A 24,381-nucleotide genomic window follows, 5' to 3' on the forward strand; every position below is an offset into this window, starting at 1 on the left:
ACTCAGAACTGCTTTCTTAGGCCCCATCTAGGAGATAACAGGATTTGGGAATGCCTGTTTTAGCAGGAAGGCCATGGCCAGGGTGGAAGTGGGTGGAAGGTTGTAACCAAAGGACTTTGTGAGGCGAGGACCGGCTGGCAATATCACTCTTCTGTGAAACGGTTGCACCTTAAAACTGGATTTTCTGCCTTCCTTTCCCTCATGGATTTAGTGTCCCCTAGCAACCTTCTGAGCCTATTTGCCTTCTCTGGGACACTGTGTTGTAGCAGTTAAGAGCCCCGACTCTAGTTTGTACCGTGTGGTTCAGTTCCTGGCTCTACCGCCCACTAGATTCGTCATCTTACAAGTTACATAACCTCTGGCTTTCTCTGTAAAGGGGGCTTAACCACAGTTCCTACCTGATAGGCTTGTGGTGAAGATGACACAAGGTAATCAGGCTGAGTGCTTCATACCATACTCAGCACGTGTTAGTAGGTGCCAACCATCATGATTATTGTTATGTTATTCCAATGTAGGCATGTCAATGGGGATAGCTCACCTGTGGCAACTACGGTTTTCATTGACAGTTACTAAGCTGGGCTTCTGACTTAACACGTTTATCACTTGAACTTAGTGTAAGTCTGACAGGAAGAAAGAGATGTGGGCTGACAGATTCGGGGTTCCGATACTGCCTTGGATTAATGCTAAAGCCACGGCAAATTCACCAAGGTTATAAATGCTGCCTCATGAGGTGCCTTGGGGTCTGGCTGCTGATACCATCTCAGTCAGAAGCTTGCTCTGAGTTTCCATAGGAGGCTCTACAGAGGAAGTAATCAAGGGGGACCAGTGGTTCACATGGGGATTGAAAACTGAAATACTGGTCGACTGAGGGCTTATACATACCAGATCATACTCTTTCCAAAACCCTATGAAGGCGTCCCTTCTGCTCTTCAGGTAAAAAGAAAACTTCATGCTGGGGTCCACAAGGTCTTTCCTACGGGGCAATTTCTGCCTTTCCAGCCATGTGGTACAACTCTCCCTTGCTTGCTGCGCTCCAGTCCAGGGGCTGGCAAACTACAGCAAAGTTTCATCAGGTTGCATTGGGATATAGCACACGCATTTGTTTGCATACTGCCTAGGGCTGCGTTCATGCAGCAGTGGCAGAGGTGGGTGGTTGAGACCGAGACTACAAGGCCCACAATGTCACATAGTAACACTTAACCGCAGGGGACCTGGGACATGGGGTCCACTTGTGGGTCCAAGGAGATATGGTTTTGTTTATCAGCTAACAATTTTTGCCATGAAAACAAAGCTATGTTCTTGGTGGGGGGTGGGGGGTCTTGAAATTCCCATTGCCCTTACCATTCAATTTAGCATGCCGTTCCCTACCAGGTCCCTGGGGCACACTGCAGAACTGATAACTTCCAGGCGCACATTTTGAAAAACACTGACTTTACTAATTTGCTTGGGCCTTTTGAATAAAGTTACCTCGGTCTTCTGATAACATTTGTAACTGCGTGATATAGACATACTCACACCACCAGTGCTTTAAGAACATTCAACGGGAAGCCAGTGACTTCCAAACAGCTTCACCCTGAGTCTAAATCCACTGCTTAATAGTTAGTTACAATGACAATAATAGTAACTCACGCGTGCTACATGCTTTAAAAGCATGATCTTACCTAATCCTCACCTATGAGGTGCTTTTGTTACCCATTTGATAGATGAGGAAATGGAGGAAAAGAGAAGTTAAGTAACTGGCCTAAGTTACATAATAATAAGTAATGAATGATGGATCCAGAAATCAAAATCAGCTGTCTGAGGCAGAGCACTGATGAATTCACTTAGCTCTATAAGCACATTATATGGTTAAACGAATGCCTCATCTTGTGTAGGAGTTTATCGTTTACAAAACCCATGAGGTTGTCCTTGTTTTCTACATAAGGAAACTGAGGCAGGTCAATTAAGTGATTTGACAAGGTCACGTATCCACTTTAAGATAGAAGAACATTAGGAACTGGGTGTCTGGATTCCTCCCACCAGAAACAAAAGCTGAAGTTGAACCATGTGCTGCTGCCTGTTCTCCAGCCCAGCCGCCCACCTAGAACCCGGTACCACATCACAACCGGCTGTTTGCATGGCATTATACCCACAAATGCCAAATATCTATCCCTTGAGAAAGAAGTTCTGCTCCTAAGTATATGTCCTACCTCACTAAGAATAAGAGAGGCACTGTGTGCTAATAAAAAACTAGAAAGCACCCTAATCTCAACCAGTGGGAGAATGGTTAAATAAATTATGTTGCATCCGTAAGATGGAATGCTGCCATCATAAATCATGATTTCCCCTTAAAGGAAAATGACATTTTTTCTTCTCAAGCTAGGACAGGTAACGAGAACTAACAAAGGGTCAAAGAGGATTTTTGCATGTGAACATGCAGGTTTTGGTTAACTCCGTATCTATTTAATACAAAGAATATGCTATACCTGAAACATTGTGGTCTATTGTTATTTAATAAACAAACCTATCTAAAAAAACCCCATGATTTCCTAATGACCTGGGGCATGTTTGCAACCTTGGAGAAAGGCACAGTGGGTGTGACTTGGGAGAATGATAACCCTATAACGGTAGGAACACATGGGCACTCAAGCAACTTTGCAGCGGGCCCCCTAGCTGAGTGTACTTCAGCAACGACATCCTTTGGCTTGGAATCCCAGTTAGCCTGGCTTGGGCACAGAGATGACTCTCCCCGAGGAGATGAGGGCAGCTGCAAAGGTGACAGCAGCAGAGTTTCAACCTTGGAGACGCAGTGCTCGGGGAGAGCTGTCAGGGTGTGGGCTGACAGCGCCCTGCTTGGCTTCCCACACCCCCGGGTGAGGAAGCCCTACCACGAGCCACTGTGACCTCTGAGGTTGAGCACATGTGCCGTGGGACTTTTGGCTGAATGTCACCCTGAGCGTTCTCCTCTTGCTTTGCTGAGCGGGGAAGTGACAAGAGCTTCCAGTTTAGGGAACTGGCAGGTATTCCCAATTCACCAGGATTGCAGGTGGTGGTCACTGTAACAGCCACGGGGATGGGGACAGACTTCTAGCCCTGACGTGCATCCCTGGGGAAGCGTCAGAGTCTGGGTCCATGGATTCCCGCCATGGTGGGGACACTCAGCCAAATTATTTCTGATCACGTGTCAGTATCCCTGGGCATTTCCAGAAATATTTAGGGGAAAAGAACTCTGTAAAAGGCTGAGGTAATGTAGGGGCACTCATAATTAGAGAAGCGTGAGATGTTTGGGGGGAGTTTGTTTAAACAAAGCAAGCCAAAGGGGCTAGTAAGGCATGCTATTCTCCATGAATTCAACGTTTTTCTGAAACAGTTTGGCTTCTGTAGCTGCTTGTTGCAATTATTTCAAGGAGGTGCCCTTCTAGGACTGCATTATTATTAGATGAGAGAGACACTACGACGTGAGGCAAATCTGGATAATATTTCACAATAGACAGAATTTATTTTTGGAGGTTCTCCCTGCAAGGGATCTTCTCAATCTGTCCACAACATACTCAGCAACTCCCCAGCTGTCGCATTCTCTGCCCCATATTTATTCTTTCCTTCCTCCCATTCAAACTTAAGTCAGCTATAATGGCAGAAAGGCAATCTGATATGTAAATTCACCCAGAATGGCAAATGACCGGCAGTAGCTCGAGTTAGAGTTTCTGTTTTAAAGGAGGATGTCTGGGGTCCACGATGCCTGAATAGGGAAGAATCAGACTAATTGTGAAATCCTTTCATCATGAGAGGCCATTAGAGGGAGACTTTTGGGCAGGGGAGCTTCCTGGAATCTATTAATGATACCCCAAAGGCAACTCAGCTGACTCATAAAGTTAACTCTGAAGGTGCTTATGACGTTAACTAATAATCCCTAAGCCTGAGCTGCCTAAATTCTAGAGTTTTGTTCAACACCTCCTTCTGAAGTAAGTAGAGAGGAAATGACCATCCCTAATTCTCAGCCAAGATACTGAGGAGCCCTCACGTGCCCTAGTCTCTCACCTAGTAATGGGTGGAACCAGGACTAAACAGATAGTCATCTCGTCAGGCTGAAAGGCCGAGTGTCCAGGAGAAGGGTGGGTATTCCTTCGCCCGATGGGTATCCTGGAATATGAGGTTGTAAGGGATTGACAGCACAGCTAAGTTTTCTGATCTGCAAGCCTCTCTTCCTCTCATACCCCATCCCCCATCCTTCAGCCAATCCTGCAGACTTCACGCTGAGAACCCGTGCGGAAACGACCACCTTCACCAGCCCCTCTGCTCCAACCTCCACCCGAGGCTTCACCGTCTCTCATTTACAGGATAATTTTCAGCAACGGCTTCCTGACTGCCTCCCTGCTTCCCCTCACCTCGCTCCAGTCTGTGCACACACCAGCCAGAGGGATCCTGTTCAAACTAAGTCAGGTCATGGCAAGTCCTTGGCTTAAAGCCCTTGATTGCTCCCTGTCTCACTCAGTGTCAAAGCCAGAGTTGACCCCCTGGCCCCTGGCGGCCTTGCTGGCCGCGTCTCCCCACCACCCCAGGTTCTGTGTGCTCCGGCCACGCTGCTGCTCAAATTTGCCAAGCACCTTCCTTTCTAATTGAGGTTCCCCTGCCCTGAGTCCCCCAGATAACCACATAACGAGCTCCTTCCCTTTATTCAGACTTCTGTTCAAATGTCATCTCTTCAGAGAAGCCTCCCACCCACTCCATCTAAAACAGCCCCCTCCCAGCATGCTCTATCCCCTATGTTTTCCTTTTCTTCATAGCACTTTCCACCTGATGCACCATATATTTTTTTAAAAAATGCCTTGTCTGGCTCTCTTATCTAGCACCATATGAGTTTCGTTATATCCTCATTGCTAGAATAGCGCCTGGGACCTACTTGCTGAATAAATGAAACCGAGAAACTCAGAGGAACACATTTCTTTTTAGATAAGAATGTTTTCTTCCTTTTCATTTTAAACTACTCAGCTACATGACATCAGCCCTGTGATCAATTTTTTTTTTTTTTCTGAAGTTCTGACCTCTGGGCGACCTTTAGCAAGTAACTTGACTTCGTTAGAACTCACTTTACCCAGCTGTAGAATGGGAATGAAAATACCACCTACCTCCCTTCCCTGACACTTGACTGAAGCAGCCTCTGACATGCCTTCTTTGTTCTTTGGGGGAAGGAGCCACACACAAGAAAATTCTCCTCACGAAGTTACAGTTAAAATCCCCAAGAGGGTAGGAGCTGTACTTTGTTTCTCTCCATTCTTACACAAAGTAGGCCTCCATTAAGTGCTTATCAAAGTTAGTATCTGTGGGACATAAATTGCACCTGCTTCTGCAGCCCTGCTCACAGAAGCTGGCCCCTTTCTGGGCTAACACTCAGAAATAGCAGAAGAACGAAATCTAGCTTAGTAGTGACACAGATTCCTTTTTCCAGAGGAAGCCAACTGCACAGCCCTTGATGGACAAATGGTGACCATCGATGTGTTCTTTGCTTTGAACGTGGAGCAGGGAATTTCACAAGATGAGAAAAATTCAGATCAGAGGATTCTTCCTCTCGGCTATAACTTTTTTTTTGGAGTGACCCTGATTAATACCATGATTCTCTTAATTTGGGTGAATTTCCTTGTTCAGCTCAGAGCTACTGATTCAGCAGATATTCCCAGAGTCAGACCCTAGTGGAAACTAACATGTGACATCTGGTGCCAGGCACTTCCCCATGCTCAACAAGGATTTATAGATGAGTGCGTGGATATTCACACCACACTGTTTCTGTCTTCATCTCTTTGTCTTTCTTTCTTCTTCTCTTCCCTTTCTGACTCTTTTTTATTCCTTCCCCATTTATGCCCCAGTGCTCCTCTGAGACACGTGGGCATTTTATGGTTTTGTTGGTCTTGACAGATGACTGACCTTCCAAAGCCCAGTGATTTGGTATCAGAAGATCTAAGTTTTTTCCTTTTCTCCACGTTCTAAAGAAGCGTGCTGTAGTTTCCCCAGCAGAAGTGAAAGTGATTAGCGGGCGACTCAGATGTCTGCACAGGCACAAGAATGAGGGGGAGAGGGGGCAAGACAAGAGGAAGAGGGGACTTTTGGAGGGGCTGAGAGCAAATCCCCACACACGTTCTGACTACCCAGTGGAAAGAAATGAAATCCTGTGTTCCAGGGCAATATTGCCATTGATGATAATTCTCTGTCATCCAGCAGGTGCCAGGAAAAAAACCTTCATTTTGATTTTTATACATTCATTTTAACAACTGGGACTTCCTCATTTGCCTGAGGAGGAGGTATACAAGGGTGCACAATTTATAGTTAATTTGAAGATGAATAAAATATTAGCATATCTTTTGTTGCCCCTAAAACACAAAACCTAAATTAGCACAGTGCCCTGATTGCCATCCCCACACACGCATTTAGATTGTAAATGAGCTCCATTTCAAGCACATTTGTAACGGTTGAGAAAGTGAGGGACCAATTATGTGGCCATATTGATACTAATGGTGACGTCCAGAGAACTGTCCCAGCCTAAGAACACCCACAGTGCAACCAACAATCATGGCTTCAGTCCCAATCAGAAGGTTTTCATTCAGTCCTAATCATAGTGGAATCTGTCAAATGGATTTGTTTCCAGAAAGCTTGCTCGACACAGGTCAAATGGCAGAAGTTGCAAAAATGTCATCGTTTAACATAAAATATCTGCAGAAATTACACCTAGAAACTGTTGCCCTTTTATCCCATTAACTGGCATATACAAAGTAACAGCCAGGTCAAATGGTTACCATGGTGGCAACCATCATTTTATGGTACATTTGTAATTGTTCTAAAACAATTAGTATGAAATAAAAGTTACCAGAATTAAGAGGTGATGTTTTGCTCAAGAAGGGGAAAAGATGAACAATTCATTAAGAGCCTAAGAAGAAACTGGTTCTAAGAAACGTGTTATTGTATTTGTTGAAAGAATATTGTCAAGGTCTTTATCCATATTATGTGGCTCCACTGAACATAGCTTCTTTGGATTTTAGTCTTAGCTTCCACGATACTGCTGGTTTATTTTAACCTTATAGAAACTGTAGGTTTTTATACATTATCATATTTTCTTCTTTGCTTTGGTTGGTAGGGAGCTCAAAACCAAACTTATAGACTATCTCTAATGACTCTGCAGAACTTCATGTTTGCATTTGTTTTTCTTTCTTTTGCTGAGGGAGGTGAGTGGTTGTGTATTAATTTTATCCTTCACTTTATTTTCTTATCAATATTTTCTCTCTGTTTCCTTCACTTGTTTCTTTTCTGCTTTTCTATTATATACATTCTTAAAAGCTATCATACAAGGATATGGAGCATGAATATATAAATAAATCTGGTCTCAAGGTGATAAATTTAACACATCCAAATCATCATCCTGGTGCTACTATTTATCCTATCTTGCTATCTTTTTAGAACAATAAATTTAGAATGCTGTCCTCCTTCTTGAAGTTATAAAAACATTTTTCTGAATTAGCATATACTGAACTTAGGTTTTCCTCTTAGTCTTTTAAATTTTGTTCTCTCTTTTTTTATCCTTTGCCTCAAAATAAATTAATGTGAACTATTACCCTAAGTTCTATTAGTCATCAGCTTGGGGACATACTACACTGGCTACACTTATTTTTTTTTAATTGTTCCAAGAGGGGTGATGAATCTATCCTGAGCCATCACATTCTTTTACTCTGTCTGCCCAGTGGATGTCTCCTTGCATTTACTTCTTTACTTTCCAACTCAACTTACCTATTTATTATTTGGCCATTTCATATTCTCTCTCTCTCTCTCTCTCTCTCAACAAACCACGCCCCCCCCCCCAACCTTTGCCTAGCTTTTCCCCTTTAGCTCTCTTTTTTTTAAAAATTGAAGTATAGTTGAGTTACAATGCTGTGTTAGTTTCAGGTGTACACCAAAGTGATTCAGTTATATATATATATATTCTTTTTCAGATTCTTTTCACTTATAGGTTATTACAAAATATTGAGTAGAGTTCCCTATGCTATACAGTACGTCCTTGTTTGTTATCTATTTTATATATAGTAGTGTGTATATATTAATCCCAAACTCCTAATTTATCCCTCCCCCTGTTCCCCATAATCATAAGTTTGTTTTCTATGTCTGTGGGTCTATTTCTGTTTTGTACATAAGTTTATTTGTATCATTTTTTTTTTTTTTAGATTCCACATATAAGCAATATCATATGACATTTGTCTTTCTCTGTCTGGCTTACTTCACTTAGTATGATAATCTCTAGGTCCATCCATGTTGCTGTAAATGGCATTATTTCATTCTTTTTTATGGCTGAGTAATATTCCATTGTATATATGTACCACATCTTCTTGATCTATTCCTTTGTTGATGGACATTTAGTTTGCTTCCTTGTCCTGGCTATTGTAAACAGTGCTGCAGTGAACATGGGGGTGCATGTATCTTTTTGAATTATGGTCATATGGTAGTTCTATTTTTAGTTTTTTAAGGAACCTCCATACTGTTCTCCACAGTGGCTGCACCATCCCTTTATCTCTTTCCTCATCCATCCATCCATCCATCCCCTCCTCCCTTCCTTCATCTCGCCCTCCCTCCCAAGTATGCTTCCCCAGTTAAAAAATAACAAAAGCTCATATACAATCAGGCCATGAAAACATAAATAAAATTCTAGAAACCATAGGAAAGGAAGAAGAAACATGTACAACAAAAATCTAGTTACAATGACAGTCAAACTCAGTCTGGACTCTGTAAACTCATATGAAGGGAAAATCAGAATAGATTCTGTAAGGCCTAATGGCAGACAACTTGTATTAACATATTGGCTGTAAATATAACTGGACCTGGGATGGGTGGAGGTAGAGAAGAAGAGGGTTGCGATGGATGTTGAAGATTTATGTGACTATATAATGGAATGAAGGTAACGAGACCGTACTGAAATCATCCTGACTCCTCCCTTTCTTTCATGCCTCACATGCAGTCCATTAACAAATTCTCTTATTTCTAGTCTCAGTATATCAGAATCTGCCACGTACTTCCTTCCCCAGTACTATCATGACACAAACCATCACCTCCTGCCTGGATTGGCATTATCCCTTTTGGTGGGTCTGCCCCTGCCCTTGCCCTTCTTGCTGTTCTCCACCCAGCAGCCACTGTGATAGTGTGAAAATGCGGATCACAGCCCTCTGCTTGAGCATCCCCAGTGTCTTGTCTTTTCATCTCACTCACAGTTAGAGCCAAAGTCCTTCCAATGGCTACTCAGCCCTACAAGCTCTGGGCACCAACCTCTCTGAGCTCTCCCCTTCACTCACGGTGCCTCCGCCACTCAGCCCAAAGGTCTCTCCTCAGGTTTGTTCCCTTCTCCTGAAAGAAGCCTCAGATAAAGTCAGCCCTCGGTATCCGCAGGTTCCACATTTGTGGATTCAACCAACTGCCGATGGCAATTTGATCACTTTACATAAGCGACTTGGGCATCCATGGATTTTGGTGTCTGCCGGGGATACTAGAACCAAGGGACCGTATACCTGTGTCTCACTCCTTATCTCTTTCAGGTCTTTGCTCAAGTGTTTTCTCATCAGAGAGCCCATCTGCCTCGGCTCCTTATCTTCCTACTGAAAATTAAGGCTCCTTTACTACCCCTGCCCTTTCTAGCCCCTTGTTTCATTTTCACCATAGCACTTATTACTTCCTAACACACCATATGTGATCATACCAATTTATTTATGGTCTATATCTGCCCACCCTCCCACCCGAGTGCCAATTCTGTGAGGGCAGAGTTTTTAATCTGTGATGTTTATGCTGTATGCCCAACACCTAAAACAGTACCCAGTGGGTACTTAGCTCAATACGTATTTGTTGAATGAATGGATGAAACTAAATACTCTGACAGCATTGGCACCAATTCTAAACAGCTAAGATAATATAGCAGAGTGCCATCCAAAATAAATTAATAGAATGAAGCAAGTTCCCCATTGCTAAAGTAAAATAGAAAGTCAAAGCAATAACTGGGTCATTTGTAGAGACATGGATGGACCTAGAGACTGTCATACAGAGTGAAGTAAGTCAGAAAGAGAAAAACAAATATCATATATTAACGCATATATATGGAATCTAGAAAAATGGTACAGATGAACCGGTTTGCAAGGCAGAAATAGACACGGATGTAGAGAACAAATGTATGGACACCAAGTGGGGGAAAGCGGGGGGCAGGGGGAGGCGGGGTTGTGGTGGGATGAATTGGGAGATTGGGATTGACATATATACACTAATATGTATAAAATAGATAACTAATAAGAACCTGCTGTATTAAAAAAATAAAATTCAAAATAAAAATAAAAACGGGCTTACAGAAAAAATAACTGGTTATTTAGGGCAAAGGGATTTTTTTTTTTTTTTTTTTTTACCATTAGAGGATCATAGAGAATCATAGGAGTGAAAGAAATCTGAGCTCTCACTCAGTCCTGCCTCCTGACAACAAGAATGAGGGGCACATTTACATCAAGTGAAAGGGGATCTTTTCTGTGTTTAAGGGCATTTGGAGAAATACTATGGTTTTCCAGTCGTTCATAATTTTTCCTTTTGATGTTCAACCATTCACCATCCACTCCCCTTCTTAGCAAAGTCATATCTCGAACTTAAATCACACTCACTGAAGTGAAAAGCCAACTGCAATTACATCCACCTCCCGCTTCTCTTTCTCTTTGACTATCTGTTCCTAAACAGCAATAGAAAAAAGCACAATGTTTCTCAGGTATCTATGGCACAAAATCAAAATTCAACCAAATAGTAATGAAGACTTTGGCCTTTTCCTAAGTTAAGTCATTTCCTTTGAAATACATTTTTCTATTATAGGTTGCAAACAGCTTTCCCTTTTAATTTTTTTTTTTAAAGTAGGAAGGAACCGCTAGCTCATTTGTTTTTTTGGTGTTTACACATTATAGGTTAAATTCTGTTATGACAATGTGTTACAATTTTAAAAAATCACATGGGGTAAGATTTTCTGGTCTAGCAAAAGGCCCACTTTGGGATATAATATTATTTATGTTGGAAGTTGTTTGAAGTCAACTCAAACCAATAGCAAGTTTCCAGTGAAACAAAATGTGAGAGAAGGTATATTAGACTGGAAGTCAGGAGACTAGGCTGGAATCTGATTCTCATTTGGTTACGAACATGCTGTGTGAGCTTGAGGGAATTTACTCAACCTTACTGGGCTTCAGTTTTTCTTCCTGCAAAAGGAGAGCTTTAGATTTAAAGGAACTTTGTATTCCCTTTCATCCCTAGGATTTATGATTCTTTGTATAATTGAAATGAATTTAGCCTGAAGTTTTATATTTTGATTTCTCTTTCCGCCCTCCCTCCCCCCTTCCTCCTTTTCCCTCCCATCTATCCATCCATTTACCCATCCATCCATCCATCCTCCAGCTTTACTTATATTTTGATTCTCTTCTTTCTTTCCTTCTATTCTTTCTCCCTTTTTTGCCTTTCCATTTTCTTTCAATAACTTTCTTTTCTACTTCTTTCTTTGTCTTTTTCTTTTCCTATTTCTTTCCTTTTCTTTTATTCTGTCATTTCCTTTTCTCTTTGTTTATTTTCCCTCTCCCTCCTTTCCAGCTTTCTTTCATTCTTCTCTTTCTTAAATTCTTTCTCTCAGCAGCAAATCACTCAACATTTCAACAAATCCATAAATTAGCGGTAGTTTTATGGGCTGGCGTTAACACCTATTCTGATCAACCAGGCATTGCAAACTGATGGGAGTGCTGATAGATAGTGTGGCTCAGGCCTTGCATGGAAAGTAGCCAAATCAGCACATGGCTATTATTTAATGATGCCAGAGACTAATAGGAAGTCTTCTGCAAATTGCCTCACAAATTATACAGTAGTTCCCTGCCTTCTCGTTATTGGCGCGAAATAGATTTGTGAAACTAGACTTAACATCCAAATTCTTTCTCTGTTATAGGAAGTATCAAAGCTACCTTTTTAAACATAAAAATGAAAAAATAAATTTTTACAGAAAATGCCATTAACAAAGAAAGTATAAATGACAAACTTGGGGAATACACTATAATGACAGTCAAAAGGTCTAATTTCCATAACATATAAAATGTTCTTGTAAATTATTTATATATACACGCATATGTTTCAATACAAAATGGTAAATTTTACGGATAATTCACACAGAAGGAAATAAAAATGGCCAACAGACATAGGACGCTCAACCTCAAGAGTTAAAGAAATTCAGTTTGAAAGGTCATGTTTTCGAAAGAAAATTTATTATTTTTAACGAAGTGTAATGCTTTAAATTAGCCTGAAGAATAATATTAGTATACATTTTATCAACTTTTTTTTTAAAGGAATAGAAAACTATTTATTGACCACTGTTCACCAGTATTTACAATAAACAACATATAGTTGAATAATATTCTGATTACTACAAAGTTATTGTTTTTCCTGGCTTGTGCTGAACCAGTAACCCCAAATACTGAGAAGATTGAGCTTACATGTAAGGAATGGGTTGGGGTAAAGTTTGAAAAAACATGCAGGTCAAGTTTAGATTAGAAAAGTTTGTTCACTCATTTATTCCTGCAGATCCTAAATTGCCAATATCTCTAACCATCTGATTAGGTTTCCATTAACAAGTCTGAGACATTCCATGTATCACAGTCTTTCAGTGAACACAGCACGGGGATTTCAACTTCTTATAAAAGAATGGTTTGCCAAAAGGAAGCTTTAAATGTCCATTTAACTAAGTCTTGCTTGGCTAATTAAAACATACCAGAATTTTTCTAGTTTTTTCATTTGCGTTAACAGAGATAAAATTTTCCTTTCAGGGGTTTTACATATAAAACTGCATTTATACGATGGTAGATATGGATGCAGATTCTGATGGGGCTGCCTTAAAAAATTATCCAATTTAAATTGTTTACATTAATTTGTCTAATTAATTACAAAATTATTTAATTTGAAAGGTTAAGATTTAAATTTTCAATTTAAGTTGAAGTGATTTCTTATATTGCTCAAAATGACAGAATCCCAGAAACATGGGTTTATCCATGGTTGTGAAAGGCTGGTTTTGTTTTGGTAAATGTATTTAAACAATAACCAAAAAAACCCCCAAACCATTTACATATGTATTTTATGTATACACATACAAAAAGCCCAGAATGGTCCTTAGGCATATATGAGTTAAATGCAAATTCTAAATTCTGATTAAGTAATGACTATGGAGATTTTCCCCAACATTTAGAAAAGCTGTTCTCTAATGCAGAGGAAATAATATACTGTGGTATCAAACGTTCTTTTCTGCTAAAGGAAGCAACTACAGAAAGCTTTATTTGTTCAAAGTAACCAGTGCTACAGATGCAAAAAAAGCAAAAACAAAACCCCCAAAAAACCCCCCCAAAACCCAACAACTTCCCCAATACTACTTCAAAACGAACATATCAAACTTGATTTTCATTAGAATGTACTTATTTCTTCACACTAATAAATCAAAAAACCAAGACCCAGATTTTATATATATATATAAATATATATAAAAAGCAATGCAAACAATTATTGAGCTTCATCTTCTGGACAAGAACGCGAAGTTAGTCTCTCTTCATAAAAAGCAATTACAATTTGAGGACACTTCATATTTGCCTCTTTTGCCAGCACCAAGTCCATCTCATCTGAATCTTTCCATTCCATGAGAAACATGAATTCTCCACTGCTGTCTGTGGCACCAGTTATTCGCTCTGGGTCGAGACCTCTGGCTAAACCTCTTGGTTTGTCAGCAGCATCTCTTTTCTTCTTTGATTTGCTATCATCAGGTTCACTGTCAGATAAAGATTTTCTTTTTGTTCCATCTTTCTCTTTACCAGCTTTTTGAGAATTAAGAAATGCTTCAATTAACTCTGGACAATCTAAATTTTCTTCGGGTTCCCAAGTATTGTCTGCATCTGTCAATCCCTTCCACTTCAGGAAATACTCCACCTTCCCATTCACTACACGATGGTCCAGTACTTCTTCTACCACAAATTCTTCAGGTTCTGCCTCTTCGACTTTTTTACTCTTTCCATTCTGTTTCTTTCCCATTTTTTGCAATGTCCTTTTTATTCGAGGCCATTTTTTATTGCAGACTTGAAGAGCTATTATTCACTGCCTCTGAGTTGCTCCGGGTCCCGGGTCTGCCGCGTCTCTGGCCCCGCACGCCTCAAGCTCCAGCCACATCTGAGGCGGAGGGGGCTGGGGAACTATTTTTCCTTAACTTTTTTAATCTCGCCATGCACACCTTTTTTTTTTTTTATAAATTTATTTATTTATATTTTTGGTTATGTTGGGTCTTCGTTGCTGTGCACAGGCTTTCTTTAGTTGCGGCAAGCGGGGACTACTCTTCGTTGCGGTGCACGGGCTTCTCATTGTGGTGGCTTCTCTTGTTGCGGAGAACGGGCTCTAGGTGTGTGAGCTTCAGTAGTTGTGGCACACAGGCTTCAGTAATTGTGGCACACGAACTTCAGTAGTTGTGGCTCATGGGCTCAGTAGTTGTGGCTCACGGGCTTAGTTGCTCCACGGCATGTGGGACCTTCCTGGACCAGGGCTCAAACCTGTGTCCCCTGCATTGGCAGGCGGATTCTTAACCACTGCGCCACCAGGGAAGTCCCTAACCATGCACACCTTTAAATGTGACTTTTAAAAAATACTGTCTCTCAATAAACAATTTTGCCAAATCGTCTCCCCTTCCTGTTCTCTTAAAAATGTAGGTTATAAAGAAATGGGGGATGTTTTTCTAAGTAATGTTTTACTTAAGCCCAATTCTTCAGACTGGGCTGCCAATTATTCTTCCCCATTTCCCATCCCTACTGAAATACTCAGAATATTAGGTATCACTGCCATTTTTCAAATATATGTTTTAAAACTTAATGAAACAGGAAGGAATTGGGTCACCTTTGAGATCCCCTTCATGTTTATCTCTTGCTTAGTCAGTACAACGGCAAGGTAAGATCACAGGATTTGGAGTCAAACCGAACTTGAGTTTAATCTTTGCTCTGGTATTTAGTTACTTATATCTGATATCTGATATAAGTTTCTTATTCTCTTGAACCTCAACTTTCTCATCTGTAGAACAGGACTAATACTGGCATGTGTTTCACTACTCTAAGTGATACAAGGCATGTGGAGCACTTAGAGTAAACAGAGTAACAGAGGACCAGATAAATACACTGCTGAGACAATGATGGTGATGATGACGGGGGTGGGGATGATGGTGATAATGATGAAAGCTTAAGAACGTAAGAAAACTGATCAGAACTATGAGGGGAACTCCAGGTCGTACCTACTTAATTTAGAAGGAACAGATGGAATCTCACCTAAATGCTAAGAAAAGAACTTTGCAACTTATTCAAGGCTTGAATCTAAGTCCCTTGAAATCTCACCGAGTCAGTATAAAACAGAATATCTCATTCCGGTAAAGAGCCAGGCTTTAAAATCTTTCATCAATTTAAATACAGTAGAATGAGGGAAACAGATGAGAAAAGAGAGTGAGAGTAGTCAGAGCAGTAGGGGAGGCAAACACACATCCAGGTCTATGTATAATTTTGACACAATATGGGTCAACATCTAATAATATTTCAAAGATGATGAGGGTAACCTTGACAACCTAGCTGATGCAGGCACTGAAAGAATGAGAGATTCACAGGGAGACCCAGGAGAAAATCTGGGCCAATTTCTTGGTTGACTGATGGCTCATAGCTTTTACTCTGTAGAAAATTTGTTATAACTCGTAAAGCAGTCTTTTTTTACTTAATCAACAAACATCTATTAAACGTGTGTAACATGCCAAGACACTGTGCTAGGTCTTGGGGATATAGAGACATTCCCTGCCCATGAGAAGCTTCTCAAGAAGGACATTCCCATTTACAGCCAGCTAGAATGCAACCCCGCACTTCAACCCCACTCAGGAACCCTGCAAGTCATGGCTTATTAGTGCCATTTTATCGACCAAGGTAACTGAAGTTCAGAGAAAATACAACTAGAAAGGGCCAAGGCTAACATTTCAACTTCATTCTGCCTGGGCTCGATTCTCAGGAGAAGAGTGACAAAAATGAAGTGATTTATTTTGATTGGGATAATGCTAATAATGAGAATAAAAATAGGCTAGGTTTGTTGCAGCAGCAGCAGCAGTAAAAAAAAAAAAAAAAGCTTCACATCTCAGTGGCTCAACACAATTTCATCTCTCGATCATGCGCCATGTCCATGTAGGCTGGCAAGGGACTCTATGACATGGAGCTACTGAGCTCCACCATCTAGAACTGGCAACCTCCTCAGTTGCAGAGGCAGAGGAAGAGGGCATGGAGGATTGTCCAGTACTGGCTCTTGAGGGTCACTTCCAGGTACAGCTCACTGGCCAGCCCTCGTCACATGGCTTTACTTGGGGTTGGGACGAGGCTGAGAGGAGTGAAGCCCTTAGTGTGACATCTAGGGAGCCCATTGGCTCTTTGGATCATGCAAACACAGGACTGGCACTGGTGTGACCCCAAAAGCCAGTGGCTCCTTATATTTTTTATCTTAGGCAACTTACCGGCCTCACCTTAGTCCCAGTCATGGCCCTCACCTAACTGATAGGACGCTGGAAAATGCAGTGTCTCTCATGTTTGGGAGGGAGAGATAAGGTGGATACTGGTGAGGACTAGGAATGTCTAGTAACCTGGGCTTGAAACCTAACCTTCATCTGTGACACTGACTTCTGCTCCTTTTCTCCCTACCTCTCTACTCCAGGCAGTTGCCAAGCTTTGGGATTTTAACCAAATATAGCAAAAGCTGTATGTCAGATGCTTGCTGTGTGTCAGGTATTACACTATCCATGCTTAGGCTCATCAATGCATTTATTCATTCCTCACAACAGCCCTCTGAAGACATTCCTATGGGTGGGATGGGAGGGAGGTCCAAGAGGGAGGGATATGTATAGCTGATTCACTTTGTTGTACAGCAGAAACTAACACACCATTATAAAGCAACTATATCCCAATTTAAAAAAAAATTCAGTTTTTAAATGAGAAAACTGAGGCTTAGAGAAACTGAATAACTTGCCCAGGTCATTTCTATAAAAGGTAAAGTCGAGATTTGGATTCATATCTAACTAGAAAGACTTTTTTCCTGCTCTTTAACCCTATGCCACCCATCCTTGTGGGAGCTTACAGTCATGTTGTATTCCAAGTTTATTAAATGAGAGTGTGGCTACATCAGCCCAACCCATGAGACAGTTGGAGAGAAATACTGACTTGCCACTGGTAGGAAGTATCTGTAGCATCATCATCAGTGATACTAAGCCTATGTCATTGATAAAAGGTGATGGGATTTCGTTGTTGTTGTTTTCTTTTGGTTTTCCGAATGAAAATTCAGTGTCATTTGTTATTAGCAGATGTGAAATAGAGAATGAGGGTCAAGATGTCTTTACCAATTAGATGTATGACTAGGGTAACTCCCTCTGTTTTGCCAGCTACCAAAAAAGGGGGCTGAATCAGATTTCCTAAGGTCACCTCCACTACTGACCTTACAAAATTCAGTGTCAATGGCAGAGATAGGTAAGATCATAAGGGTGGAAAATATTTTATTATTTTTTAAATTTTATTATTTTTTAAATTTTTTAAATAGATCTTTATTGGAGTATAACTGCTTCACGATACCGTGTTAGTTTCTGTTGCACAAAAAAGTGAATCAGTCATAGGCATACACTAGTCCCCATATCCCCTCCCTCTTGAGCCTCCCTCCCATCCTCCCTATCCCACCCCTCTAGGTCATCGCAAAGCACCGAGCCGATCTCTCTGTTCTACGCTGCTGCTTCCCACCAGCCAACTATTTTACATTCGGTAGTGTATATATGTTGATGCTACTCTCACTTTGCCCCAGCTTCACTCTCCCACCCCATGTCATCAAGTCCATTCTCTATGTCTGCCTCTTTATTCCTGCGCTGCAACGAGGTTCATCAGTCAACTTTTTTTTTTTTTTTTTTTTAGATTCCATATATATGGGTTAGCATACGGTATTTGTTTCTTTTTGACTTACTTCACTCTGTATGACAAACTCTAGGTCCATCCACCTCACTACAAATAACTCAACTGCATTTCTTTATATGGCTGAGTAATATTCCATTGTATATATGTGCCACATCTTCTTTTTAAATTTTTTTATAATAACTTTTTTTAAACATCTTTATTGGAGTATAATTGCTTTACAATGGTGTTAGTTTCTGCTGTATAACAAAGTGAATCAGCTCTACATATACATATATCCCCATATCTCCTCCCTCTTGCGTCTCCCTCCCACCCTCCCTGTCCCACGCCTCTAGGTGGACACAAAGCACCGAGCTGATCTCCCTGTGCTATGCGGCTGCCTCCCACTAGCTATCTATTCTACATTTGGTAGTGTATATATGTCCATGCCACTCTCTCACTTCGCCCCAGCTTACCCTTCCCCCTCCCTGTGTCCTCAAGTCAATTCTCCACATCTGCGTCTTTACTGCTGTCCTGCCCCTAGGTTCTTCAGAACAACTTTTTTTTTTAAGATTCCATATAAATGTGTTAGCATATTTTTGTTTTTATTTCTGCTACTCTAGGAGGTGGGTCAAAAAAGATCTTGCTGTAGTTTATGTCAAAGAGTGTTTTTCCTATGTTTTCCTCTAAAAGTTTTATAGTGCCTGGTCTTACATTTAAGTCTTTAATCCATTTGGAGTTTATTTTTTTTTATTTTTTATTTTTTTAATTATTATTTATTTATTTATTTATTTATTTGGCTGTGTTGGGTCTTCGTTTCTGTGCGAGGGCTTCCTCTAGCCGCGGCAAGTGGGGGCCACTCTTCATCGCGGTGCGCGGGCCTCTCACTATCGTGGCCTCGCTTGTTGCGGAGCACAGGCTCCAGACGCGCAGGCTCAGTAGTTGTGGCTCACGGGCCTAGTTGCTCCGCGGCATGTGGGATCTTCCCAGACCAGGGCTCGAACCCGTGTCCCCTGCATTAGCAGGCAGATTCTCAACCACTGCGCCACCAGGGAATCCCTGGAGTTTATTTTTGTGTATGGTGTTAGGTAGTGTTCTAATTTCATTCTTTAACATGTAGCTGTCCAGTTTTCCCAGCACCACTTATTGAAGAGGCTGTCTTTTCTCCATTGTATGTTCTTGCCACCTTTTTTGTAAATTAGGTGCCCACATGTGTGTGGATTTATCTCTGGGCATTCTATCCTGTACCATTTATCTATATTTCTGTTTTTGTGCCAGTACCATACTGTCTTGATTACTGGAGCATTGTGGTATAGTTTGAAGTCAGGGAGCCTGATTCCTCCAACTCTGTTTTTCTTTCTCAAGATTGCTTTGGCTATTCGGGGTCTTCTATGTTTCCATATGAATTGAAAGATTATTTTGTTCTAATTCTGTGAAGAATGCCATTGGTAGTTTGATAGGGATTGCAGTGAATCTGTAGATTGCTTTGGGTAGTATAGTCATTTCCACAATATTGATTCCTCCAATCCAAGAATATGGTATATTTCTCCATCTGTTTGTGTCATCTTTGATTTCTTTCATCAGTGTTTTATTGTTTTATGAGTACAAGTCTTTTGTCTCCTTAGGCAGGTTTATTCCGAGGTATTTTATTTTTTTTGTTGCAATGGTAAATGGGACTGTTTCCTTGATTTCTCTTTCTGATTTTTCATTGTTGCTGTATAGGAATGCCAGAGATTTCTGTGCATTAATTTTGTATCCTGTAACCTTACCAAATTCATTGATTAGTTCTAGTAGTTTTCTGGTGGCATATTAAGGATTTTCTATGTATAGTATCATGTCATCGGCTAATAGTGACAGTCTTACTTCTTCTTTTCCAATTTTTATTCCTTTTATTTCTTTTTCTTCTCTGATTGCTGTGGCTAGGACTTCCAAAACTATGTTGAATAAGAGTGGCAAGAGTGGACATCCTTGTCTTTTTCCTGATCCTAGGGGAAATGGTTTCATATTTTTACCATTGAGAATGATGTTGGCTGTGGGTTTGTCATATATGGCCTTTATTATGGTGAGGTAGGTTCACTCTGTGCCCATTTTCTGGAGAGTTTTTATCATAAATGGGTGTTGAATTTTGTCAAAAGCTTTTTCTGCATCTATTGAGATGATCATATGGTTTTTCTCCTTCAATTTGTTAATATGGTATATCACATTGATTGATTTGTGTATATTGAAGAATCCTTCCATTCCTGGGATAAACCCCACTTGATCGTGGTGTATGATCCTTTTAATGTGTTGCTGGATTCTGTTTGCTAGTAGTTTGTTGAGGATTTTTGCATCTATGTTCATCAGTGATATTGGCCTGTAGTTTTCTTTTTTTGTGACATCTTTTTCTGGTTTTGATGTCAGGGTGATGGTTGCTTCGTACAATGAATTTGGGAGTGTTTCTCCCTCTGCAATTTTTTGGAAGAGGTTGAGAAGGATCGGTGTTAGCTCTTCTCTAAATGTTTGATAGAATTTGCCTGTGAAGCCATCTGGTCCTGGACTTTTGTTTGTTGGAAGATTTTAAATTATGGTTTCAATTTCATTACTTGTGATAGGTCTGTTTATATTTTCTATTTCTTCCTGGTTCAGTCTTGGAAAATTGTACATTTCCAAGATTTTGTCCATTTCTTCATGGTTGTCCATTTTATTGGCATATAGTTGTTTGTAGTAGTCTTTTATAATCCTTTGTACTTCTGCAGGGTCAGTTGTGATTTCCCCTTTTTCATTTCTAATTTTATTGATTTGCATCCTCTCCCTTTTTTTCTTGATTAGTCTGGCTAAGGGTTTATCCATTTTGTTTATCTTCCCAAAGAACCAGCTTTTAGTTTTATTGATCTTTGCTATTGTGTTCTTTACTTCTATTTCATTTATTTCTGCTCTGATCTTTATGATTTCTTTCCTTCTACTGACTTTGGGTTTTCATTGTTCTTCTTTCTCTAGTTGTTTTAAGTGTAGGGTTAGATTGTTTATTTGAGACTTTTCTTGTTCCTTGAGGTGAGAATGAATTGCTATAAATTTTCCTCTTAGAACTTCTTTTGCTGTGTCCCATAGGTTTTGGGTTGTTGTGTTTTCATTGTCATTTGTTTCTATGTATTTTTTTATTTCTTCTTTGATTTCTTCAGTGAACTCTTGGTTATTTAGTAGTGCACTGTTTAGCCTCCGTGTATTTGTGTCTTTTACAGCTTTTTTTCCTGTAATTGATTTCCAATCTCATAGTGTTGTGGTCAGAGAAGATGCTTGATATGATTTCAATTTTCTTAAATTTTCCAAGGCTTGATTTGTGACCCAAGATGTGATCTATCCTGGAGAATGTTCTGTGTGCACTTGAGAAGAAAGTGTATTCTGCCACTTTGGGGTGGAATGTTCTAAATATCAATTAGATCTATCTGGCCTATTGTGTCATTTAAAGCTTGTGTTTCCTTATTTATTTTGTGTTTGGATGATCTGTCCATTGGTGTAAGTGGGGTGTTAAAGTCCCCTACTATTATTGTGTTACTGTTGATTTCTCCTTTCATGGTTGTTAGCATTTTCCTTATGTATTGAGGTGCTCTTATGTTGGGTGCATAAACATTTATAATTGTTATATCTTCTTCTTGGATTGATCCTTTAATCATAACGTAGTGTCCCTCCTTATCTTTTGTAACAGTCTTTATTTTAAAGTCTATTTTATCAGATACGAGTATTGCTACTCCAGCTTTCTTTTGATTTCCATTTGCATGGAATATCTTTTTCCATCCCTTCACTTTCAGTCTGTATGTGTCCCTAGGTGGTCTCTTGTAGACAGCATATATATGGGTCTTGTTTTTGTAACCATTCAGCAAGTCTGTGCTTTTTGGTTGGGGCATTTAATCCATTTACATTCAAGATTATTATCAATATGTATGTTCCTATTACCATTTTCTTAATTGTTTTGGGTTTGTTTTTGTGGGTCTTTTTCTTCTCTTGTGCTTCCTGCTTAGAGAAGTTTCTTTAGCATTTGTTGTAAAGCTGGTTTGGTGGTGCTGAATTCTGTTAGCTTTTGCTTGTCTGAAAAGCTTTTCACTTATCCATCGAATCTGAATGAGATCCTTGCTGGATAGAGTAATCTTGGTTGTAGGTTTTTCTCTTTCATCACTTTAAGTATATCCTGCCACTCCCTTCTGGCCTGCAGAGTTTCCACTGGAAAATCAGCTAGTAACCTTATGGGGATTCCTTTGTATGTTATATTTGTTTTTCCCTTGCTGATTTTAATATTTTTCTTTCAATTTAATTTTTGTTAGTTTGATTAATATGTGTCTTGGTGTGTTTTTCCTAGGGTTTATCCTGGATAGGACTCTCTGTGCTTCCTGGACTTGGGTGACTATTTCCTTTCCCATGTTAGGGAAGTTTTCCACTATAATCTCTGCAAATATTTTCTCAGACCCTTTCTTTTTCTCTTCCTCTTCTGGGACCCCTATAATTCGAATGTTGGTGCATTTAGTGTTGCCCCAGAGGTCTCTGAGATTGTCTTCAATTATTTTCATTGTTTTTCTTTCTTCTGCTCCTTGCCAGTTATTTCCACCATTTTGTCTTCCAGCTCACTTATTTGTTCTTCTGCCTCAGTTATTCTGTTATCAATTTCTTCTAGTGTATTTTTCATTTCAGTTACTGTGTTGTTCATCTCTGTTTGTTTATTCTTTAGTTCTTCTAGATGTTTGTTAAACATTTCTTGTATTTTCTCAATCCGTGCTTCCATTCTATTTCCAAGATTTTGAATCATCTTTACTATCATTACTCTGAATTCTTTTTCAGGTAGATTGCCTATTTCCTCTTCATTTATTTGGTCTTGTAGGTTTTTACCTTGTTCCTTCATCTGTGACATATTTTTTTGCCATCTCATTTTTTTTTTTTTATGAGTGAGATTGTGTTCCTGTTTTACTGGTTGTTTGGCCTGAGGCTTCCAACACTGGGGTTTGTAGGCTATTGGGAAGAGTTGGGTCTTGGTGCTGAGATGAGGAACTCTGTGAGACCTCACTCTGATGAATATTCCCTGGGGTCTGAGGTTCTCTGTTAGTCAAGTGGTTTGGACTCAGAGCTCCCACCGCAGGAGCTTCCCCCCAACCCTGGGCTTTCAAATCAAGATCCCGCAAGCCATGTGGGGTGGCAAAAAAAAAAAAAAGAGAACAATAACAAAGTAAAAAATAAAATTAGACTAGGAAACTAACAGATATGTTAGAAAGAATGTAAAAATAAAAATATAAATGAATCAATAACTGGAAGGTACATTAGTACCACAATAGTAAAAAAGAGGAGGAGGGAAAAGAAAAAAAAGGGGGGGGAAGGTCTTGGCTTTGGAGGGCGGGGCCTAAGCAAGGGTGAGGTTTGGGTGTGGGCGGGGCCAATGCTCAGGACCCACAGGGCTGGAAAAGGTGCTGGGGGCTGTGGAGGATGGGGCTTAGGCTCAAGGAACAGAAGGGGCCCAGGCCTGCCCCCCAGCCCGGTCTCAGAGGGCAGGGGACCTCACCCGGGAGCTAGCAGGCTTCCTGGGCTCGAGAGGGCAGGGCAAACGCCCTCCTCTCCTCTTCTGCTCCTCCAGTCTGGGGTCTGGGAGGGCCCCTCCCACCTGCCTCTCCTGATCTCCCCCATCTCAGGGGCACGGATCTTCTGGAAAATATTTTAGAATACATAGAAGTATTCTCTAGCAAAGCTGAAAACCTTGCTATGTGAAACAAAATAGAGCCTGACTGCTAATACGGATGCAAACTTATCATAATATTTCAACACAGAGTGTAGAATCATCCCTTAATGAGACAAAACTGTAAGGTTAACTGGAGAGAGAACAGCAGTTTCACATGTTAATTTGCAGTGATTGAGTTCTCGTCGGTCAAAAAACTGAAGTGTTTACTCTGGGTTTTAAAAATATAGGATGAGTGTGAGTGAAGCTGTTTGACCCCTCCTGAGGGCACACGGGGCAGTCACACATGGCTGAAATGCTGAGAGTTTGTGAAGATGGAGACAATAGATGTTCTCTACACAGGAACTGGGGGAGAACTAATTCACTTAATTAAGGAAGCGGAGCATTTTGAGGCAGTTATTAAGGATGAAGTCATATGCACCAATGCACACAAAAAACTTTGCCTTACACTTTTTTTTGGTGGAAACATCTGGCAAAAATATGTTGAGAAAAGAGAACTTTTGTGTAGCAGGATCTTGCTGTGAAGAGACGAAAACTTGAGCTAATTACAGGATGTCTGTAAAAGGAAAGGGCTAGCTTTATATTTTAGACCCATTTTTCTCCCGATAGGGTAAACATCTAATGTAAAAGCAGTGGTATGCTGTGGGAAATAAATATGGGGTGAGAAACAATGAATTGCATCTAATATATAATACTGTACCATAAAGGTTATTAAAATAGCATTCAGTTTATACTTGT

The 24,381-nt window shown here is 40.4% G+C and overlaps 2 protein-coding genes across 2 annotated transcripts in view; both read right to left on the reverse strand.

Annotated features, from left to right (window-relative positions):
* The window catches only part of NR3C1 (nuclear receptor subfamily 3 group C member 1), a 471,067-nt gene that overhangs the window by 158,116 nt on the left and 288,570 nt on the right, over window positions 1-24,381 (reverse strand). The gene's annotated exons all lie outside the window — the stretch shown is intronic.
* On the reverse strand, window positions 13,540-14,073 carry LOC132363835 (chromobox protein homolog 3-like). The gene has a single exon (XM_059919529.1). It carries the CDS (start codon window positions 14,059-14,061, stop codon window positions 13,540-13,542), a length of 522 nt encoding a protein of 173 aa, XP_059775512.1. The 5' UTR covers window positions 14,062-14,073.

The sequence above is a fragment of the Balaenoptera ricei genome, chromosome 3, assembly GCF_028023285.1.
Source record: "Balaenoptera ricei isolate mBalRic1 chromosome 3, mBalRic1.hap2, whole genome shotgun sequence".
NCBI classification, from domain to species: domain Eukaryota; kingdom Metazoa; phylum Chordata; class Mammalia; order Artiodactyla; family Balaenopteridae; genus Balaenoptera; species Balaenoptera ricei.